This window comes from Dasypus novemcinctus, chromosome 12, assembly GCF_030445035.2.
Source record: "Dasypus novemcinctus isolate mDasNov1 chromosome 12, mDasNov1.1.hap2, whole genome shotgun sequence".
NCBI classification, from domain to species: domain Eukaryota; kingdom Metazoa; phylum Chordata; class Mammalia; order Cingulata; family Dasypodidae; genus Dasypus; species Dasypus novemcinctus.
The window spans coordinates 99,359,424-99,378,390 of NC_080684.1; the positions used below are offsets into that span (position 1 = coordinate 99,359,424).

General features: G+C 64.3%; 1 protein-coding gene across 2 annotated transcripts in view; it reads left to right on the forward strand.

The window, feature by feature from the left end:
- The first annotated feature begins 1,226 nt into the window (after positions 1–1,226).
- Positions 1,227–18,967, forward strand: part of MGAT3 (beta-1,4-mannosyl-glycoprotein 4-beta-N-acetylglucosaminyltransferase) — a 29,784-nt gene continuing 12,043 nt past the window's right edge. The window contains exon 1 of one of the 2 annotated variants that reach the window (XM_058308828.2): positions 1,227–1,355. Coding sequence is in view for 1 of the 2 variants with exons in the window: in XM_004447836.5 (XP_004447893.2) it covers positions 10,694–10,734 (41 nt within the window). In the remaining variant the exon portion in view is untranslated. Of the gene's footprint in view, positions 1,356–10,588; positions 10,735–18,967 lie in introns of those variants that run through there. The other variant, XM_004447836.5, reaches the window with a different exon arrangement.

Below are 18,967 nucleotides of genomic sequence, written 5' to 3' on the forward strand. Positions count from 1 at the left end.
GCTGCCTTGCCCCTCTGCACAGAGCGGGCGGCATGACACCGCAGCTGCATGCCCAGGCAGCCCCTGCACCCGTCGGTGGGAGTGACAGTGCCACCGGACCGGGCAGGACCGCTAAAAGGGCGGGAAGCGGGGGCCACCTCAAAACCAATCGCGGGACGGACCCCAGTGAGGGCCCGAGTAACCAGGGTGCAAATGGCCGGGCCTCTGGGAGCAGGGGCAGGGACGCCACCTCCAGAGGCGAGCAAGGCCCGCCACGCTTTGGGTGCCCTCCGTGGCGGGTGGGCGTGGATTACCCACGTTCTGGGCCCGACCCGGAAGAGAACTCTCCAGCGATTTTGGGCACGTGGATTTGGGGGGAGAGGGGACAGAAGGCTCAGGTCGAGGTAGGCCCTCAGGCACGTGCTCCGCGTGGACCACAGGCCCGTGTATCCCCGGCCTCCCGTGCCTCAACTCCACGCAGACCCGTGTAGACTCCGTAGCAAGCCCAGCGCCATGCACGCCCCTGCAAGCCCAGGCCTTTGACACGGTCACAGATGTGCTGCACGCCCACAGTGCAGGGGACACAGTACAGAGACGGGCGCGCACGCTCCGGCCCCAGCACACACCACAGCACAGCTCTGCCCCTCCGTGCACACACAGGAACCGGCCCGGGCACACTGCTCAACCCAGACCCCCACGCACAGAGGCGGACACGCGGGCCCAGGCGCCCCGGAACCCCGGCACACACTCGCCGACCGCCCCGACCCCCCCGCCCCGCCTCCCATCGCACACAGCACCGCACAGGACGCACCCGGCCGTGGGCCGGCGCACGCACGGTCACAGGCAGGGGCGCGCGCACACACACTCACACACATTTGAGCGCACACGCGGGAGGCGCAGAGCGCCGGCGGCCGGAGACTGCGGGCCGAGGCACCCCCGGCGCGGCGCCGCCGGCGAGCTCCCGGGCGGGGGAGGGGACGCGGCGGCGGCCGGCTGGGGCGGGGGTCTCGGGAGCGGGCGGGAGGCAGCCCCTCCGCGCGCCGCGCTCGGGCCTCGCCTGCGCACCCCACCCCCCCGCGCGCCGCTCGGGGCCCCCTTCCCCGGTGCCCGTGCGCTCGCCCGGCCCCGCGGCCACTCCGGGTCCAGCCGAGCGGCCGCGCGGGGCGCGCGGGGCGGGGTGGCGGTGGGGGGCGGGCTCGGGGCCGGGCCAGGGCCGCGCCGCCTGCGATGCCGGGCGCCCGCCGCAGCCGCCGCCGGAGCCCGGGATGGGGCGAGAGGCTGCGGCGGACGCCAGCATCTCCCCGCCGGGGGCCCCGGGGGCCGCGGAGCCGCCGCCGCCGCTGCTGCCGCCGCTGCTGAGACCCGGCGGGCGATGGGTGAGTTGACCCCGGAGTCCAGGGGGCCCGCGCCGCAGCCCCCGCCCTCCCGGCCCTCCGCCTCCCTCTCCGCGCCTCCTCCCCCGCGGTCACTGCGCCCCCCGTCGCGGTTCCCACAGCCCCCCTCCCGGAGCGTGGCCTTCGGAGGCGGGGGGTGGGGGGCGGGAGCTCCGGGGCTTGGGGCCCGGGGCGGGGGGTGTCGGGCTGTCGGTGCGCTCCTTGCCGAGGTGGGGGGCGGGATGCGGGGAGGCGGCTCGGCTCTGGCGCCCCCTCCCCCAACCCGGCAGCTCCGCCGAGCCTTCTCTGGCCCCGCAGGGCAGAGCCTCTTCCCTTCAGCCCCCCTCCCCCAGCCTGGGCTGGGGGCGTCCCCCAGGCGCGGGACCCAGAGTCAGGCTTTGTGCGCTGCGCCCCCCACCAGACCTCCGGCGCCGCGCGCGCGGGGCTGGGTGCAGGAGGCACCCGCCAACACGCCCCCCCCCTTCCGCCGGACCCGGGTGTGCTGCGACCAAGGCCCAGACTGTTTCGGGGTGCTGGGGGCGAGTGCAGGGGCGGGAGCTGTAGCTCCCTTGGGGATCAGGGGAGTGGATAAGGGACCCCCGACCTCTCCTGAGGGGGCCTCCCGCTCTTCCCACTGCACTGCCCAGGGCGGGGGAGGGAATCTGGCTGGGGGAGGGCGCTATAAATATCTGCAAACAGTGAGTTCTGGAACGGGGGAGGGGAGGGGAGTGGTTTGGGTACAGGGGGTGGTGGTGCCTGAGCTGGGGTGCAGTGAAGCACGGAGAAGGGTCCCAGCCAGCCCTGGGGGCCAGGGGATGGTAACTGTCCCAGACCGAAGATGCCCAGAAGGGGAGTGGGCAGGAGCGTTCCCCCAGTGGGGGTTCCTCTGTGGTCCCCCAGAAGTGGGTGGCCTCCTCCCTACAATAGCGCTCTCCTTTTAATTACAGTCCAGATCTGCCTTGACGGGGGTGTTTAGGGCACTAGTGTGTCACCTCCAGGGCAGTTCCTAAAGGCCCGGGCACTGGCCAGATGTGGGGACGGAGGGCAGAGCAGGACAGGACCCCCACCTGGAGGAGCTGGCAGTGCCGTGCGGCTCCTAATGCTGTTGCGTGCTAAGGAAATAGGCTTGGGGTCCTAAGGATGTTGGAAAGAGGAGCGCCTAGCCCAAGGTGGGGAGAGAACTTTCTGGAAGATATGATAACAGGAGACTGGAAGAGTTGGCCCCGTGGAGAAAGGTGGGAAGGGCATTCAGAGCAAAGGGAATGGCATGAGCAAAGGCTCCGAGGGGTGAGGGTGCCTGGCGAGCGTTGAGAAGTGGCCGTGGGGGGTGGGCAAAGCCCTGTGAGTGGTAAGAGTAAATGCTGAGATAAGGAGAGGGAAAGAGGCTGGGGAGAGCAGGCCTGGGGGAGGCGAAATGGCGGCCCCTGCTCCTGAGGGCAGCGAGGAGCCTTGGCAGGCTGCCCGGGCCCCCAACGCCCTCCTCCTGAGGGGCCACCCCCGCCCCCCGACGCCCTCCTTCTGAGGGGCCGTCCCCGCGCCCCGACGCCCTCCTTCTGAGGGACCGCCCTTTGGCCTCCGATGCCCTCCTCCTGAGGGGCCGCCCCTTGGCCCTCGACGCCCTCCTTCTGCGGGGCCGTCCCTGACCCCCGACGCCCTCCTTCTGAGGGGCCGCCCCGGGCCCCTGACATGGTCAGCTGTGGTCAGGGCTGCTTGAGGCACACTCGTGAGCCCCTTTTTTGTGGCAGCCAGACCACCTCAGGCAAGTCAGCTTTCTGCGCCTCAGCTTCCACCTCTGCCCATGGGGAGGCTGCTCCACTCTGCTGGGGAGAGGCTTGAGGAGGAGGTGCTTGTGGGGGCCGGCAGTACTCAGAAGTTGCCCGCCGCTGCGTTATTACCTGTAAAGCAGGATGTGGACGGGCAGCTCCTGGGCAGGCTGGCTCTGCCCCGCGTGGTGAGGGTGGGGTCCGGAGGGAGCCAAGGCTTGGGGGAGCCACGCATCCGTGTCCTCGCACTGCTCTGGGAGGACAGGAGCTGTGGGGAGGGCTGGGCGCAGGTCTGCAGAGACCACTGCCTCCTGGCTCCGAGCCAAGGCCTTCAGGGGACCCTGCCTCCCCTCCCCTCAGCCAGCCCCTGCCCTCCACACGGGGACCAGGTCTTCTTTCCAGAAGTTTCTTCAGACGTCTGGGCCCAGAGGTGGGGGCATGGCGTCCGAGAGGACACAGGCCTTGCCCACAGGAGATAAGAGTCTAGTTGGGCACCTGGCCCCACTGGGTCCCCATGATCCCCCTGGCCCTGAGCCTGCTGCCCCAGGGCAGGGGGACGTTGGCAGTAATTGCACCATGAGGCATCCAGGTGCAAAAGTCAACAGGGACTCCAGATCCTGTGGCCTTGGTTCAAATTCCTGTCCTGCCGCTTCTTACGTGTGACTGTGGGCACATGACTGTCTCTGCGCCTTAGTTTCCTTGTCTCTAAGATAGGGGTGACAGTGGAAATTACCACGGAGGGGTGGTAGAAGATGATCGTTAAGTGCTTGCTGTTGCTGTTTGAGCAGCTCTGTGCAGTTCCCCTGCCTCCTGGAGACCCCGTAGCCCGTCGCTGGGGACGCATTGTTCACATCCCTGCCTTCCTCCCTGTCTGTCCGTAAGTCCCATGGACAGAGAGCTGCCTTTCTGTATCCCGTGCCCAGGCAGGGGGCAATGGCGTGCCAGCAACCGGCTCTCTGAAAAAGAAAAGAAGTCCCGCAAGAGTAGCCTTGGCCCATTTCCGTGGTGTAAACCCTTCCAGGAAGGCTGCTTCCAAGCTACCAGTGCCTTAACAATGGTCTCGCAACGGGAGCTGGTATGTGCCAGGCATTCAGTAGGAGCTTAATAAATGACTGTTCAACAAGGAGGGAGGGTTGGCCCCAGCTACTGTGAGCTGGGTAGACTTGGGAGCTGCTGGGGGACGCCGTAGGTGGGAGGGGTTTGTAGGAGAGGCGATGGCAGCCTCAGCCAGATCCTTCCCACCCCGGGGTCCCCTCAGCTCTTAGACGCCCCCGATTCTCCCCCACTTGCAGTGTGGGTGGAGTGTAGAGGGGAAGGAGAGCTTGGGGTGCCTCCCCTCCTGGGGCTCTCCCCTCCTTGGCCCTGCCTTACCTCTGCTCCAGCACCTCTTAGGCCTGAGGCCCCTGCACAAAATGGCCGGACCCCAGGCTTAGCCTCACAGAGCTCTGAACAGGCCCCACCTCTGTTCCTCTGCCTAACTCTTTTCCACTCCACTTTTCCTCTGTCACTCCCCAAAAGCCTTCTCATGTGCTGCCCCTCCCCGGTGCCAGCCCTCCACCCCAAATCACACAGACCGTCTTTGGTCCTAACCCCCAGGCACGCTCCCTGCCTGCCCTTAAAAAATATATTCACAGTTAACATTTATTGCCACATGAGAATCCTCCTTTTACAGGTGGGGAGGTTGAGGCACAGTTTGACCGTTAACTCTGACCCATCCTTTCCCTCCTGGCTTGAACGTCCCTGGCTGAGGGAGCCCGGGTGAGAGCTGGGCTCCTGGCGGCCCGCCCTGGTGCTCGGTGCTGTGTGTGGCTGTGATGGCTCCCCAGGCCACAGGAGGCCCTCGGTGAAAGGGCTGATGAATGAGGGAGGGGGTGGGAGAAAATGGTTCTCAGCCCAGGGGAGCAGCCCCACTCTTCTGCCCAGCCCTTCCTGTCCCCATCCTCGATGAAGGGGACAGACCCTCCAGAGGGATGGGTATAGGGACCTTGCCCCCAAAAGGGGAAACTGAGGCTGTAGGAGGCGTTGAGAGCTGCCTGAAGGCTGGAATAGGCCTGGTAGGAGGCCCAGGGCACCCTCTCCTGTGGGTTGACCAGGGGGCCCAAGGCCTTGCCCATAATCCAGAAAGTAACGGGATTCCAAAATACTTTCCCTTTTGCCATCTGAAGCGGCAGCTCCTGTCTGCTCGCTCATTTTTGTCTTCCCTATAAAACAGTCAAGGCAGGGGCCATAGAACTCACCCACACACCTAAGTACTCTGCTGTTTTACAAACTCAGAGCTTATTTTTTTGGCTCAAGACTTCAGTCCCCACTGAAGTGGGAATTCCCCAGGAGGGGAGGCTGGAGCCTGCGCAGACACTGGGGCCTTCTCAGGGCCTGCCCTCCTGCTGCCCCCTCCGGGCAGCTGGGAACTTCCCAGAAGGAGCAGCCCAGAGCCGGGCGTCCGAACGAGGGAGGGCGGCCAGAGGCAGGCCCTGGGCTTCTGGCCAGCAGAGGCTGCGGTGGCTGCTTTTGAGGCTGTGCCTCTCCTCCCGGCCTCCCTCTGCGCTGTGGTAACTTACAGAGCTTTATTGAGCGCTTACTGTGTGCTGGGTGCTGGCCAAGCGCCTTCCTGAGTTATCCCAGCCGCTCCTCGCAACTTCCACCAGCCAGGTGCTAGTACTCTCTCCACTTGGCAGTTGGAGGGTGCCGCGGAGTCGGAGCTGCTGGGGCTGCTCCCCCAGACCTGCTGGGGGCCCTGTCCCTGCCCACCTTCCCCCTGTCCTGGGGCCCTGGCCTTGGGAGGCCCGGCTCCGCCTCACTGGGTGGCTTGGGGAAAGCGTGGGTTTCACAGGCCCCCTCAGTCCTCCTGAGTGGGAAGCTGCCGGGGGAGGGCGGAGAAACCACAGTTTTAAAGAACGTAGCCCTGGGCATTTTGGGGTCCCCGGACTCTTAAGAACCTCTGCCCCGTGCCCACAAAGCCCCCGTGGGCCCTGTGTGTGTCCCGCCTCAGCTCCCGTCCCCTCCCCCGGCTCCTCACCCCCAGGCTGTCCCTGCACTCCCGTGGCTTTTATCCCGGTACCTGCTGTGGCCGCCTCCTCTGGAAAGCAGGTCCCACGCTGGGCGGGGACCCCCCCCAAGCTGGCTTAACACTCGGGGCAGATCTTTCAGGGTGCACCCTCCCCTCATCACCCAGGGCCTGGTGCACGTCGGGGTGAATCGTGTTGGGTGAGCGACCAGGCTCCCGTAGGACAGGAGCAGCAGGGAGGGCAGCCAAGGACCAGGAAGGAAGGGCTGGGTTCCCGGGCCTGGCACGACCAGGGCCCTGGCGTAGCGCCTGGCATATCGAAGGCATTTGATAAATAGTCCTTAAATATTTGTTGAACGGTGCCACACTAGAGGAAAAGGGCGGCTTCCAGAAGCCCCGGCTTGAGCTGACTGAGGCGGAAGTGTGAGAAAGGCGCCTTACCAACCGCCACGCAGGCCCACGAAGGGCAGTGGTCAGTGCCGTGTGTGGCGTGGACGGGAACTGGGTGCCGGTGCTTTCTCACATGATCTCATTTCGATTTCTCAAATACCCTGGGACGTAGATCTCATTTCACAGTGTGGAAACTGAGTCCCAGACAAGGAGGGGACTTTCCCGGGTACCATAGCCAGAGGCAGCTCTGCGGTGACAGCACCTGCCTGATGAGTGAATGCACTTCTGAAGCTGTGCTTGCACTCGGCAGTTCATCTAATTCTCACGGTGACCCGGAGGGTCTGGCTGTGCGTTCCACCCGTGCTTGAATCTGGGGTCCGAGCTCTGCACCGGGGGGCAGGTGGTAGAGGAGAGCCCTCCGCCGGGGCTGACAGCAGGCCTGCGTGAGCCGCGTGGGTCGGGGGCCTGACACCCAGGAGATGCTCTGGAATGCTTCTTACTATCCGGGTCCCCGGAACACCATGGACAGCCTTCGATCTTTAAGCTGAGGCCTGGGGAGCATGGGTGGCTCCCCAGGGTTGCATCCCTTATGCCCAGGGGGCATGGGGGTGGCTCTGCGCCGGCCCCGGCTGGTGGGCTGGTTGCACCAAATGACCCGTTAGTGTCATTAGAGGGAAGTGCAGTAAGGGGGTCCAGGCCAACCCCCCTCCCATGACCAGGTCTTCGGGCCAACTCAGGCGGGGCAGAATGGTTAGGGCCGCGTGTGAGCTTGGGGGAGGGCCTGCGCCTGCCGTTGGGGGGCGTGACTGAAGCCACGGGCCTGCCTCCAGGCAGCTGCACGGGTGGAGGGAGCAGATGTGCCCCAACCTCAGGTCCTTTGCAGGTGCTGTCGGGAGTGCTGTCCCCTCTTCTCTTCCTGGCTGGTTCCTCCTCTAAGAGCCCTCCAGGAAGCTGCGACTGACCCCCACCCCTCGGCGGGACCACAGCTGGTCCCCAGGGATGGCTCGTTGGGGCAGGGCCAGAGAATGCCGTCTGTCTCCCTGCGGACGGTGGGGTGCGTCTCGTCATCAGGGCCTTGCGGTAACACAGGCCTGGCAGGAAATGCCCGTCCGTGCAGAGAGGACAGCTGGGGAGCGCTTTGCCGGGCGGGGTCAGCAGGGCCCGCCGCAGGGCTTTGCTTTCCTCTTCCTCGTCCTCTAGCTCGCCAGGGGGCCCCTCCCGGCCTGACTTCTGGGAGCGCTGGAAGGGGTGGCCCAGCCCTGGTGACTGTCGCGTCCACCCAGGGAGGGGCCGGGCTGGGGAACCTGGAAGCCACGTGGCCAGTGGAGCCCACCCCTTCCAGGCGGGGACTTTGAGGCCCATGGTTACTTGGGACTTGCCCATCGTTGCCCAGAGCTTGGCCACGTGTCCTCTTTGTGGCTTGTAGGAAGAGAGCCCAGGCAACGGGGCTCTGCCCTCGCCCCCCCTCCCCCTCCCCCCAGGCCGGCGCACTTTCGCTAGGATCCAGGTCAGGTCTGGGGGTGGATGAGAAGGAGCCGAGGAGAGCACAGTCTCGGGTTCCAGTCCTCCGGCATGGAGAAAGGCAAAGCTCACTAGAGAAGAATGTCCCAAAGCTGGCGGGAAACCCTTGTCGATGGGTCAAGGTATGCAGGAAATGGAAAGGCTGTGCCAACTTAGGCCACAACATTAGCCAAGGAGTGGTGGCTGGTGGATGAGGTCCTCTTTCCTTGACTGTCCTTTCCAGGTTGTCTAGGATGTATGAGAAACCTTGTAGCCGGAAAAATGGAGTTACCATCTAAAGGAGAGAGGGAAGAAAAGGGGCCCTGAGAACAGCCACTCTCTTGGGGGTGGCCTCCACAGGACCCGGCTGTGGGTCTCACCTGGCGGAGGTACCCGGCGCTCGGCACATCTCCCCAAACGGGTGCACCTGCAGCAAACAGCCTGTGCTGGTTACATTCCTGGAATCGGGTAGTGGGAGCCCAGGCCTGGGGTGTCCTAGAATTATACATACATATAATTAACATATGGCCACCCAGGAAGTCCATCTCATCTCCTTTCCAGGCCCGGCCCCAGCCTCTGCTCCTTCCTTCTCCACAGATCCCCCACTCCAGCCTGATGGCGGCCCTGCCCCCGGGCCTGCAATGGGTCATCACCATTGACTTTTTGCCGACTCTGGCCTCAAGGTGCTGGAGCAGAGAGGCGTGGTCTGTGAGTTCCACTGGGTGCCAGGGGGCTACAGCTGCTCCCTGGAGAAGCAACGGGTGACCAGGGTATGTAGAATACAGAATCCCTGGCCAGGCTAGGGAACCCCAGATGCAGAACTTGCGGGAGAGGAGAACTTGGGGGCCAGAAACAGAACGCAGCCCTAGAAAGTAGAACCTCTAGCTGCAGACCAGAGAAGCTGGAATACAGAACTTGGGGGTGGCATGAAGTAGCAGACCTCTTAGCATGTGCGCCTTCTAGAACCACCAGAGCTGGAAGAGTTGGTCCAGGCCCTAAGTGGTCAGTGGGGAAACTGAGGCCAAAAGGGGTGGGGAGGTCTCGCGCCTCGGCATGCAGCCATGGATGTGCACACCTTATCTGCTGTGCAGGCTGGGGTGCACGGCACCCCCACAGCCCACTGGCTGCACACACTTGGGCAAGTTGCTCTCCTCTCCAAGCCTTGGTTTTCTTATCTGTGAGATGGAGTTGTCGTGGGGACAAAATGACCTGAGCTGCCTCGTGGGTGCTCAGGGCCCCCCAGGAGGTCGGTGCTGAGCTGAAGTGGGACCCCGGTCCCTGTAGTTTCCCTTCCTACCTTGCGATGATGGGTTTTGATTGCCGATGTGCTCTTTCTCCAAAGTTGGTGGCACTTTGATCCCAGTGTGCCTGCTGGGACACTTCACGAATCCCCGCAGAGGGAGTGGTTGGGTGACTAATGGCAGGGGTCCCACAACGGGGAGGGGCAGCGTCAGTCTGCCCAGTCTTCCCAGCCACTGGGGGGCTGGCTGCGTGGGGGCTCCCCCAGGGGAGGTGGCTGGGCCTGACTCCCGGGCCCCTTATGGGCAAGCGACGGGGGGTGTGGCCGCCTCTCCACGTCCTCAACGTGGCCTCTGTCATCCCCTCAGCCTCGGAAGGCGTTTATTCGTCCACACAGAACTTGTTTACTGAGCGGGGGCTGCCTCTCTAGAAGGGGAGGGTCACTACCACTCCAGCCACCCTCCTCCCCCCGAGACCCAGACCAGCGCTGGAAGCTGAAGACCTCGGCCCGCAGGTGCCTTAGCGTCTACGCAGCCGTCCCCCTACCCCCAGGCTGACTCTCGGCTGGAACCCCCGAGCCCAGAGCAGAAATGCGCCAGGGGAGGCTGGGTGACCAGAGGAGAAGGGAACAAGGGTTCATGCTGCAGCTCCCGCTGGCGGAGCCCGCCGCTGTGCACTCGCTCCCCAGGAGGTGAGCTGGGTGCTCGGCCTCCCAGGTGGCCGGAGGGACACTGCCGCCTCACCCCCGCCCCAGGGCCTCCCAAGGACCCCGCGGGCCACCTTTCACCTCCCCTTTTGGGTCGAAGCAAACAGGCCCAGGAGGACGGGCCTGCCCGGGGTCCCAGAGCTAGTCGAGGCAGCAGCGGGCACGGGTGGCTGTGCCCGGGCACGGCAGGGACGACCGGCTCACCCGCTCGCGGCCATCCCTTCGTGCTCACCTCCCTCCCGGTCCCTCCCGGGCTCCTCCATCCCCTGGGGGCTTCAGAAGGGACCCTGCAAATTTACTTAGGTGATGAGCTGCTGCGGGGTGGGGGGGAGGTTGGGACGAGCCCCAGGTCACATGCAGACCCTAGAACCAGGGCCACTGCTGAGCGCCCAGCAGCATCTGAGCAGATTTGTGGGGAGGGGTCGTCCCTCCATTGGAGGGATTGTGGTGGGGATCTCTGTGTGGGGGCTGGGGGCCGGGGCCGCGTGGGGGAGGAGCCTTGGGGACGGGCCAGGCGCCAGGGGTGCGACAGCCAGGGCCTTTCCAAGGGCAACGGTCAGGGAAGGCCTCTGGGAGGAAGTACGGCTCCGAGGAACTCCCCAGAGACAGGCGGGGGGGGGGGTGGAGGGAGTGTAAGATTACACAGAAACCTCTGAGCCACCTTAGAGAATCTGGATTTTATCCTGCGCCCCCTGAGCAGGACTGTACCGGCGCAGTGTGGCTCGTGAGGCTCGTGGGGATGGCGCCCGAGGCCCAGCAGGAAGCCCTGCCGTTGTGCAGGTGAGCGTGGGTGGGAGGTGGGCCAGGCGGCCGTGGCGTCAGCGAGAGGGGAGGACTTCGGGTGGCCCCTGGGCTCCCGGCAGGGGCTCCTGGGTGGAAGGACCCGGGGGGAGCAATCGCAGGGATGCCAAAGTGGCCAGAGCATCCCTCTGTGCCAGGCTGGGTCCACGCACCTGCTCCCGTTGTGGGAACGGCCCTCCGTGAGAGCTCCCTGAGCCTTGTTTTCGGTGCAGGGGGCTCAGTGGAGCGAGCTGCCCGGGTGGACTTTGAACCAGGCCCGTGGGACGCGTGCCCCTGCCTACTGCCCGCGTGCATCAACCCCGCCATGCCAGCCACGGGCACACGGGCGTGCACACCCCCTGCCGTCCCGTGGGAGTGCCGCCCACTCCTACCCCTGGGTCCACGCAGCCTGGCCTCTGCCACCCTGTGCTCGAGCCCCTCCAAGTGTGGGTGTGCCCCCCCCATCTGCTGGGAGAGGCAGGGGCCCACGCGGAGCTTCTCCAGCTTTTTGCCCGACCGCTGTCGCCTGCCCCTAATGCCGCCTGAGGCGCTGTGAGTTCAGGGGTGGGGACAGGGGTGCCCTCCCTCCCTTCCCCCAGCCTCGGGCCTTGTGGCTGGAGATGGCGCAGAGGCGCTCCCTGAAGTGGGCCTTTGTACGGTGTCCCTGGAGCACGGATGAGCCTGCGCGGGCGGGGAGCTGGCACCACCGGGGCTGCCGGGGCAGGATGGCGCTGATCTCAGCAGGGCCGGGGTGGGAGGATTTTCTCTGGGCTGCTGCAGCCGGGGCGCCCCCGGTCAGGTGCAGGCGGGTGCCAGCCGGGCCCGCCGCCCGTCACCCCCAAACTAGATGATCGCGCTCGCTCAGCATCTGTCACCAGCTCTCATTAGAGTCCTGCGTCCGGACTGTTCCATCGTCATTCAGCCACTGTGTGTGGAGTGCCCGCTCCCGGCCAGGCTGTCCCAGGGGTGGGGAGCAGCGGGCGAGGCCGCTGTCTTCTTGTTGACATTCAGGCCAGCGCGGGGGTGGGCGAGGCAGACCATAAACACGCAAACAAGGAGAGGATGTTTTCAGAAGTGATGAGTGTCACAGAGAGGACAAGGGGAGGGGAGGGCGCGGGGAGGGCTCCCTGAGCACAATGTTGAGCCAGCGTCTGAAGGACGAGGAGGCAGCCGGCCCGCAGACATCGGAGGGACAGGTGTCCAGGCCGAGGGAGCAGCCAGTGTAGGGACCCTGGGGTGGGACTGAGCATGGGGGGGCGGGGGACTCGGGACAGAGTGGAAGAGGGAAGTGATCAGTGAGGACATGAGGGACACGGGGGCAGGGCTTGTGGGTGTGTAGAGGAGTAGGGGGGCCCAGGGCGGACCAGAGGCCAGGCAGGGCCCAGGAGGCCTGGCAGTCACCGTGGTCCTGCCGAGGCGGAGGCAGGCAGGGGCCAGCGAGGACCCAGGTGGCCGCAGAGGAGGAGAGGGGTCCGGTCCTGGTGCATTCGTTGGCTTGTTTACGTTCTTTCATGGTAACATAGATATAACATAAAATCGCCCATTTTAACAATTTTTACGTGTAGAATTCAGTGGCGTTAATTATGTTCACTACGTCCTTTTGCGTGTGGCTTGTTCCACTCGACAGGTCCATCTTCCACAGTCCATCCATGTTGTCGCATGTTCCAGCCCCTTCTTTTTTAAGGCTGAATAATGTTCCACTGCGTGGATATGACACGTTTTGCTTATCCATGCATCGGCTGATGGGCCCTTGGGGTGCTTCTACCTTTTGGCTATTGTGAGCCATGCTGCGATGAGCATGGGGCACGAGCAGCTGTTCGAGTCCTGCTTCCGGGTCTTTTGAATGTATACCCAGGAGTGAGATCAGTGGGTCACATGGCAATTCTAAGTTTAATTTTCGAGGAGCCATCAGACTGTTTACGCTGGCTGCACTTCAGAGGCAGGTGCCGTCAGCCTTGCAGCCCCCCAGCCAGGCACATGAAGAGGGGCCCCTGGACCCCCACCTTGGGAGCACAGGGGAGTGGTCTCTGCTAGGGCTTTCGGGATGGCACCCCGTTTAATGCTCACAGGGTAAGGGGCTGGGTGGGGACACTGAGGCTCAGGGATGTTAAATGACCTGCCCAAGGCCACACAGGGCCCTGAGATGGGGCAGGGGCAGGATCTGACCATATGGGAGGGCATCTTGCCTTGGGCTGGGCCAGAAATCAGTCTCCTTCCTCGTGGAGGCAGAAGGCTGGCAGTCCTGCCTTTTCCTGCCCTGCCTTGCCCACTCCCTCTGGGAGCTGGTGAGGACTGCCCCTTCTAGACCACCGCCGATCTCCAGCCCAGAGCCGCTGGCACCCGTCTGCCTCAGGGCCCTCTGTCCTCACAGCCGGCTGGGAGGTGTGGGCAGAAGTGGAAACTAAGGCAGGGCCGATCCGGCCTCAGAGCCTAGATTTGTCTCCACCTGCTCTCGGTCCCTTTTCTGCGCAGGGCAGCGCAGGGCAGGGCAGGGCAGAGCTGGTTCTTGGGTGTGGGAGGCCGGGAGCTGGCGGGGGCAGCCGGCTATGTCAGTGGAGGCGTGGACTCCCCATTGGCCCCAGTGGGTTCACTAAGGAGCGGGGGCCAGCTCAGCAAAATCTGTCGAAGGACAAGCGGCACATGTCTGTTTATGAATCGGGATGAGCAGGTTCTCGTGCTTCTAATCAGAAGCTCTGTTAATAATTAACGACCTGCCCTACTGATAAATACGCGTTTCGGCTGCCCTGGCCGGCTGCCCGCGCCCCTCCCGGCCACGCAGCCCAGCCAGCCTCTCCCTGAATGCTGGCCCTTTGCCCCCGAGACATCCCCTCCAAACACCACACCCACACCGGGCTCCTCCCCACCGGCCCCCCAGAGCCTGACGGGTGAGACTCTGAGGCACGGAGGGACGGGGTCACCTGCCCACAGCCCCCAGGCACACACTCGCCTCACCAGGAGAGGCGGGTGGCGGACAAGCTAGACGGTTCTTTCCAGGCTAATGGGGGCAGCGGAGGGGAACGTCCAGGGGCCTCTGAGCAGGGGGGCTGAGGGAGCCCCCAGGGGACAAGGGCTAAGCTGAGGCCTGAGGAGTGGGGACGGGGTCATCAGCCCCGAACGCAGCGTGGCCCTCCCGCCCTCGTCCTCCCCGTCGCACCCCCGGCCCTGCTCTGGGGTGGGGTGTGGAGGGGGCAATTCCTCCCGCAAAGGAGCGGGTGCCAATGGTAGACACGTGGGCACGGAGCCCCACTCGCAGTACAGTAGCTATTTGGGGTGTTTCCTGGGGCCCCCAATTTCTCTCTGCTCTCCACCCTGTAAGGAAGGTGCTGGTGAGCCCTGGGCCACTTGTAGGGAAGAAAGGCAGTTTCAGGCGCCAGGGTCCTGAGTGCAGAGCTGAGGGTCCCAGCCCCTCGCCGGCTCCTCCACCTGCGCCCCAGCCGTGTTTGCGATGCTCTCCTGGGGCTGCACCCATGTCCACTGAAAATGCTGGAGGCCGGGCCGGAAGCCAGCCCAGGTGAAGGACAGAGTGGCCCGGGCAGCAGGGCCGGCGCCCCGCACAGCACCTCCCTGATGCCTGCGCTGGGCCGGGGCACCCCGGGGGCAGCCTCGAGGGAGGAAGCGGGCGCTGGACGCCGTGCCCTGGCCTGTGGCAGAGCGCGGGGGTGCTGAGGCTGGTTCCGGTTGGGGGAGGTGAGGGTGGGCAGTGACAGACAGACGTGCTGTTTTTACCACTGGAGCTAAGTCATATGCTTTAAAGTCAGGAAGTGAGAGTCCTCCAACTTCGCTCATCTCTTTAAAGATATTTTTGGCTATTCGGGACCTATTACCCGTTCAAATGAATTTGATTTGGCCTTTCCAATTCCGTAGCAAAGCTGTTGGGATTACACTGAATCTGTAGATAAATTTGTGTAGAATTGACCGAGTAGCGATGTTCAGTCTTCCAGTCCATGATCCCGGCAATCGGCAGGCCCCGACCTCGGAAGCCTCCCACCTCCACGGGCCCGGGCCGGGCGGCCTCGTGTCCCTCCAGCATCTCCAGGCCAGCGTCCCAAGGCCACCTCTGGCCGGCTCTGCTGCCATTCTCACGCTGCCTGTTGCTCACCCATCACCCAGTGCCCCAGGCTGGCTGCCCCTGGCCACCCCCTCACCACTTCCACATGCTGCCCCATCACTCCCGGCTGCCCATCTCCCCAGTTCAGTCCAGACCTGCGCTGGCCAGGGCCGTAGCTACCAGCACTTGATGCTCTTTAAATTGAAAGTAAATAAAATGGTAAATTAGTTCCTCAGTCGTCCCAATCACTTTCCAGTGCTCGATAGCTACAGGTGGCCAGTGACTTTTGTCACAGACAGTGCAGGAAGCTCTGCAGATTCATCCTCCAGCACGGGGGCCACTGGGTCACTCGGTGCTCAGAAGCCCTCAGCAAGCTGGGGCTGAGGCCAGGGGCCCCCCACCTGGAGTAGGGTCTTAAGAGTCCAGATTCACAAAGGTGAACCGAGGAATGCTCTACAAGCTACCTTACCCTTCTCAGTTTCCTCATCTGTGAAACGGGGCTAATAATTCCTGCCTCTGAGAGAGGCCGAGTGGGTAAGCTAATATTTGAAGCCCCCAGCTGATGCCAGACCCGTGAGACATGCGATAAGGGGTGGCCGTCACTGTTGACGTGAATAAGGCAAGAGGGGGCCGACGTGGGAGGCACGGGCGCACGACAGTCAGCCTCATTCCTGGGCGGTGGGAGCCACCGAAGGTTTCTGGGCCGGTGCCAGCAGGAGGATGACAGATCTGTTTAGCTTCCAGCGCCACCCAGAACATTCTGCAAGGGTGGAAATGTTCTATATCGGTGCTGTATGTGGGCCTCTGGGGACCAGAAGCCAGTGTCCTGAGTGAGCCAACAGCCCTTGTGGGGAGGGGAGGAGGCCCCTGGGAACCGAGAAGGTCCAGCTTTGGGAACCAGCTTTCCCAGGCCCACGCCAGCGGCTCTGTGGGAAAGTCCTGTGGTGTCCCGCAGGCAGCGGGGATCCGGCGGAGCAGAGCAGAGCGGGGGCGGGTTTGGAGGAAAGAGAGAGCAGGGGTGGGCAGGGGCCGGTTGCGGGTGGGGTTCGCCGTGGAGAAGGCCCCTGGGGGGGGCGCGGTGGAGCGAGAGCCTCGTGCGGCGGGGCCTTCACCCCACCCTGCAGCCGAGCCCAGGGCGCGAGTGGGGCCGACCGAGGCTCTAGACCCTCGTGTTGGGTGCCATGCTGGGCTGGGGGCCTGGCGGGTCTGAGACGTGGCTCCCAGCCCGGCGCTGCGCCTCCTCTCTCAGCCTTGGCTTCCTATCCCCGGGGGGACGGAGTGGCAGCTGCCTCTGCGCCGGCGTGAGCAGCGTCTGCCGGGGCCCTACCGGGCCCCCCAGGCCGATGGAGCCCTTGGCAGACCTAACCCCAAGCAGACTCCCTCCCAGGTGCACCCGGAACAGAACTCCTGGGGCCTGGGGGCGCGGCGCACCAGACTCTCGTCTGCCAGGCTGTTCGTGCCTAGCGTGTGCCAGGACCCCCGAGTCTGCGGCCTCTCTGGGCCCCAGTCTAGCTGTCAGCAGTGAAGGTGGCTGGGCAGCACCCAAGCCCCCGTGTCTTAGTTTCTACTAGTTTCTTTCCCACGAGCCACATGGGTTGAGCAAGCAGCTGAACCTCTCGAAGCCTCCCATTTCCCCATCCACAAAGTGGGGACCCACCTCCCCTCCCCCAGGGTTGGCCCCTGGAGCTGGCCCCTAATTTCTCGACATGCCTCACAGTGGCAGTGCCTGGCACACCACCTGGCAAGCCCTCGGAAAATGCCCGCCTGTGGCCTGGATGACCATCTCTGTCCTACGCAATGACCCCTCCAGGTGGGCTCGGCCCTTGGAGAGCCCTGCCTGGTGGACTGTAGTGAGGGAGTGGACAGAAGGACGGGAGAGCGGAGGGGTAAACCAGGTGCTTCTCGCGTCTTGCCGGAACTCCAGGATCTGTTCTGATCTGGAGCCACCTCGTCTCCTGAAGTGCTCTGTAGGGGATCACGGAACCTCAGGTCGCAAGGACCCTTACCTGGTGCCAGAGACGACCCTGAGAGCCTGACTTGCTCTGCTCGGCCCCAAGGAAGGAACCGGAACCAACAGCGGATGCTCCAGGGAGGCTGATGTGGGTCAACAGAAGGAAGAATTTTTTCTTGGAATGGGCTGCACAAAGCATCGGACAAGCAGAGGCCAGTGGACCCTGAGCAGGACGCTGGCCCGGGGCGAAGGTTTGGCCCTGGGGGTGGAGTCTGGACCTCAACGAGGCTCCAGATTTTCTGCTTCTGGTCTCAGACTCTCAAAGCCCGATGAGTCTGAGAAACGCCCCATCGGGCAGTGGGTGCCCACCTGTGACAAGCAGCCCCCAGTCGGCCCAGTCATTTCACAAAGCGGGCCAGAAACAAGGCCCAGCAGGTTCCGTGGGTTGTCTCCTGCAATTGGCAAGAAACCTGAGTGGACGGAAGGAAAGAAACGGGCACTTACTGAGTGCCCACCAGCTGCCGGGCTCTGTGCCTGATGCCACAGCTCCTCCAGGCCTCCCAGGGGACTGCAGGGCAGGGGGTGGCATCTCCTGTTTCCATCTGAGAAAACAGGCTCAGAGAGGCCAAGTGACTTGCCTTGGGGCACACAGCCAGTAATCACAGCGCTGTATTCAAACCAAATCCTCTTGACTCCTGGCCCCAGGAGTCGACTTACTGAGCACCTGCTGTATGCCTAGGCATGGTTCCTAGCCCTTTGCTGGATTCACTTGCTTCCCTCTCCCACAGCCCTTGAGACAGCAGCGCCTCTTAAAGCTGCACGCCGCAGAGGGGGACCTGAGGCACAGGGAGTGGAGTGACGCCCAAGGTCAGGGGCAGCGTCCGGGCCCCGCCCAACTCGCCTACCCCCGGTCCACTGGCCACAGCGGGATCTGCTGCCTCCTGCTGTCTCGGGTCGTTTTGGGCTGGAGGGAAGAAGGCAGGCGTCGGCTCCGAGTCAGGTGCCCTCCTTAGCAGGGGGAGCTACCTGTGGAGCAGGGGTGAGGGCCCTCCCCGAAGGTGCCTCCAGGCTGGGGGTGGAGGTGGGCGGTTCCTGCTGGGAGCAGGGTCTGGGGTGGGCTGGGTGCACCTCCAAGATGCACCCAGGAAGTCAGCTGTTGCACCCCAGAGAGCCCTGAGCACCTACTGGGTGTTGGATCTGGTCCACTGCAGGATGAGCAGTTGATCCCAACCTCCAGTTAGAGGCCTTGAGCCCCAAGCGACTGTCCCAGAGCCGATGACACCCAGGGATCAGGCCTTGTGGGGGCACCGAGGCAGGCGGTGACAGGGCGGGACCGGGGGACAGGCAGGGGCTGCGGCCACGGGGGCAGGCACCCCCAGAATCACGAGGAGGCTGGTGGGGGCAGGGGCAGGGACACCCCAGGGCCACGCTGGGATGCCGGTTAGTGCAGGCGGGCTCAGGACCACGGAGAGCTCCGCGGGAGCCGCACATCACCCCGGTGACAGCTGTCAGCGAGTCCCCGGCCTGGGAGACCGCTACCCGCTCAGCCGGGCCTGTGGTCACATCCTGCGGCCCTCAGGGGGGCCCCCTCTTCCCAGAGCCTTGAGCCCTGACCCCGAGGTCTTGGCTGGGTCGTGGGGTTCGGGCTCATCCAAGAAGAAGGGAAGAACTGAGAGAGAAGTGGGGAGAGGGAGGGAAAGAGGAAGCCAGTCTGTCCAACTTCTGGAGCATGGCCGCGGCCTCCAGCCACGTAAGGGGCGGGCCTGGGGCGGGCTTGTCCTGCCCACCTGGGGCAGGAGGGTTCCGCATCCAGCATTATCTGGCTGCGGAAAGCACCCAGCCCACCCCCCGCCTGCCCTCACCTACCCCCCAGCAGGAGCCAGGGTGCTCGACGGCTTCCGGGTGGGCTCCTAGAGAGCCTCGGGGAGCTCGTCCCTTCCTTCCCGCGTGGCCCCAGGAAGCTGCCACCACTTCCCTGCGCCACCTTCCCCCCCCGCAGGCTCTGGTTTTGCCCCGGCTCCCCTTGCCGAGCCCAGAGCTCTGCTCCTTCCTGCTCTGAGACGGGGCTGAGCACCCACTGGGGCCAGGGCCCTGCCAGGCGCCCACCTCCCAGCCTTTATTTCTGCGGTGCTCCCCCAGCAGCTCCCTCTCTTCTGCACCAGACTGGGCAATAACAATAGCAATAATAAGAGCCCATATCTACTGAGCGTTTACTGTGTGCCAGGCACTTTACG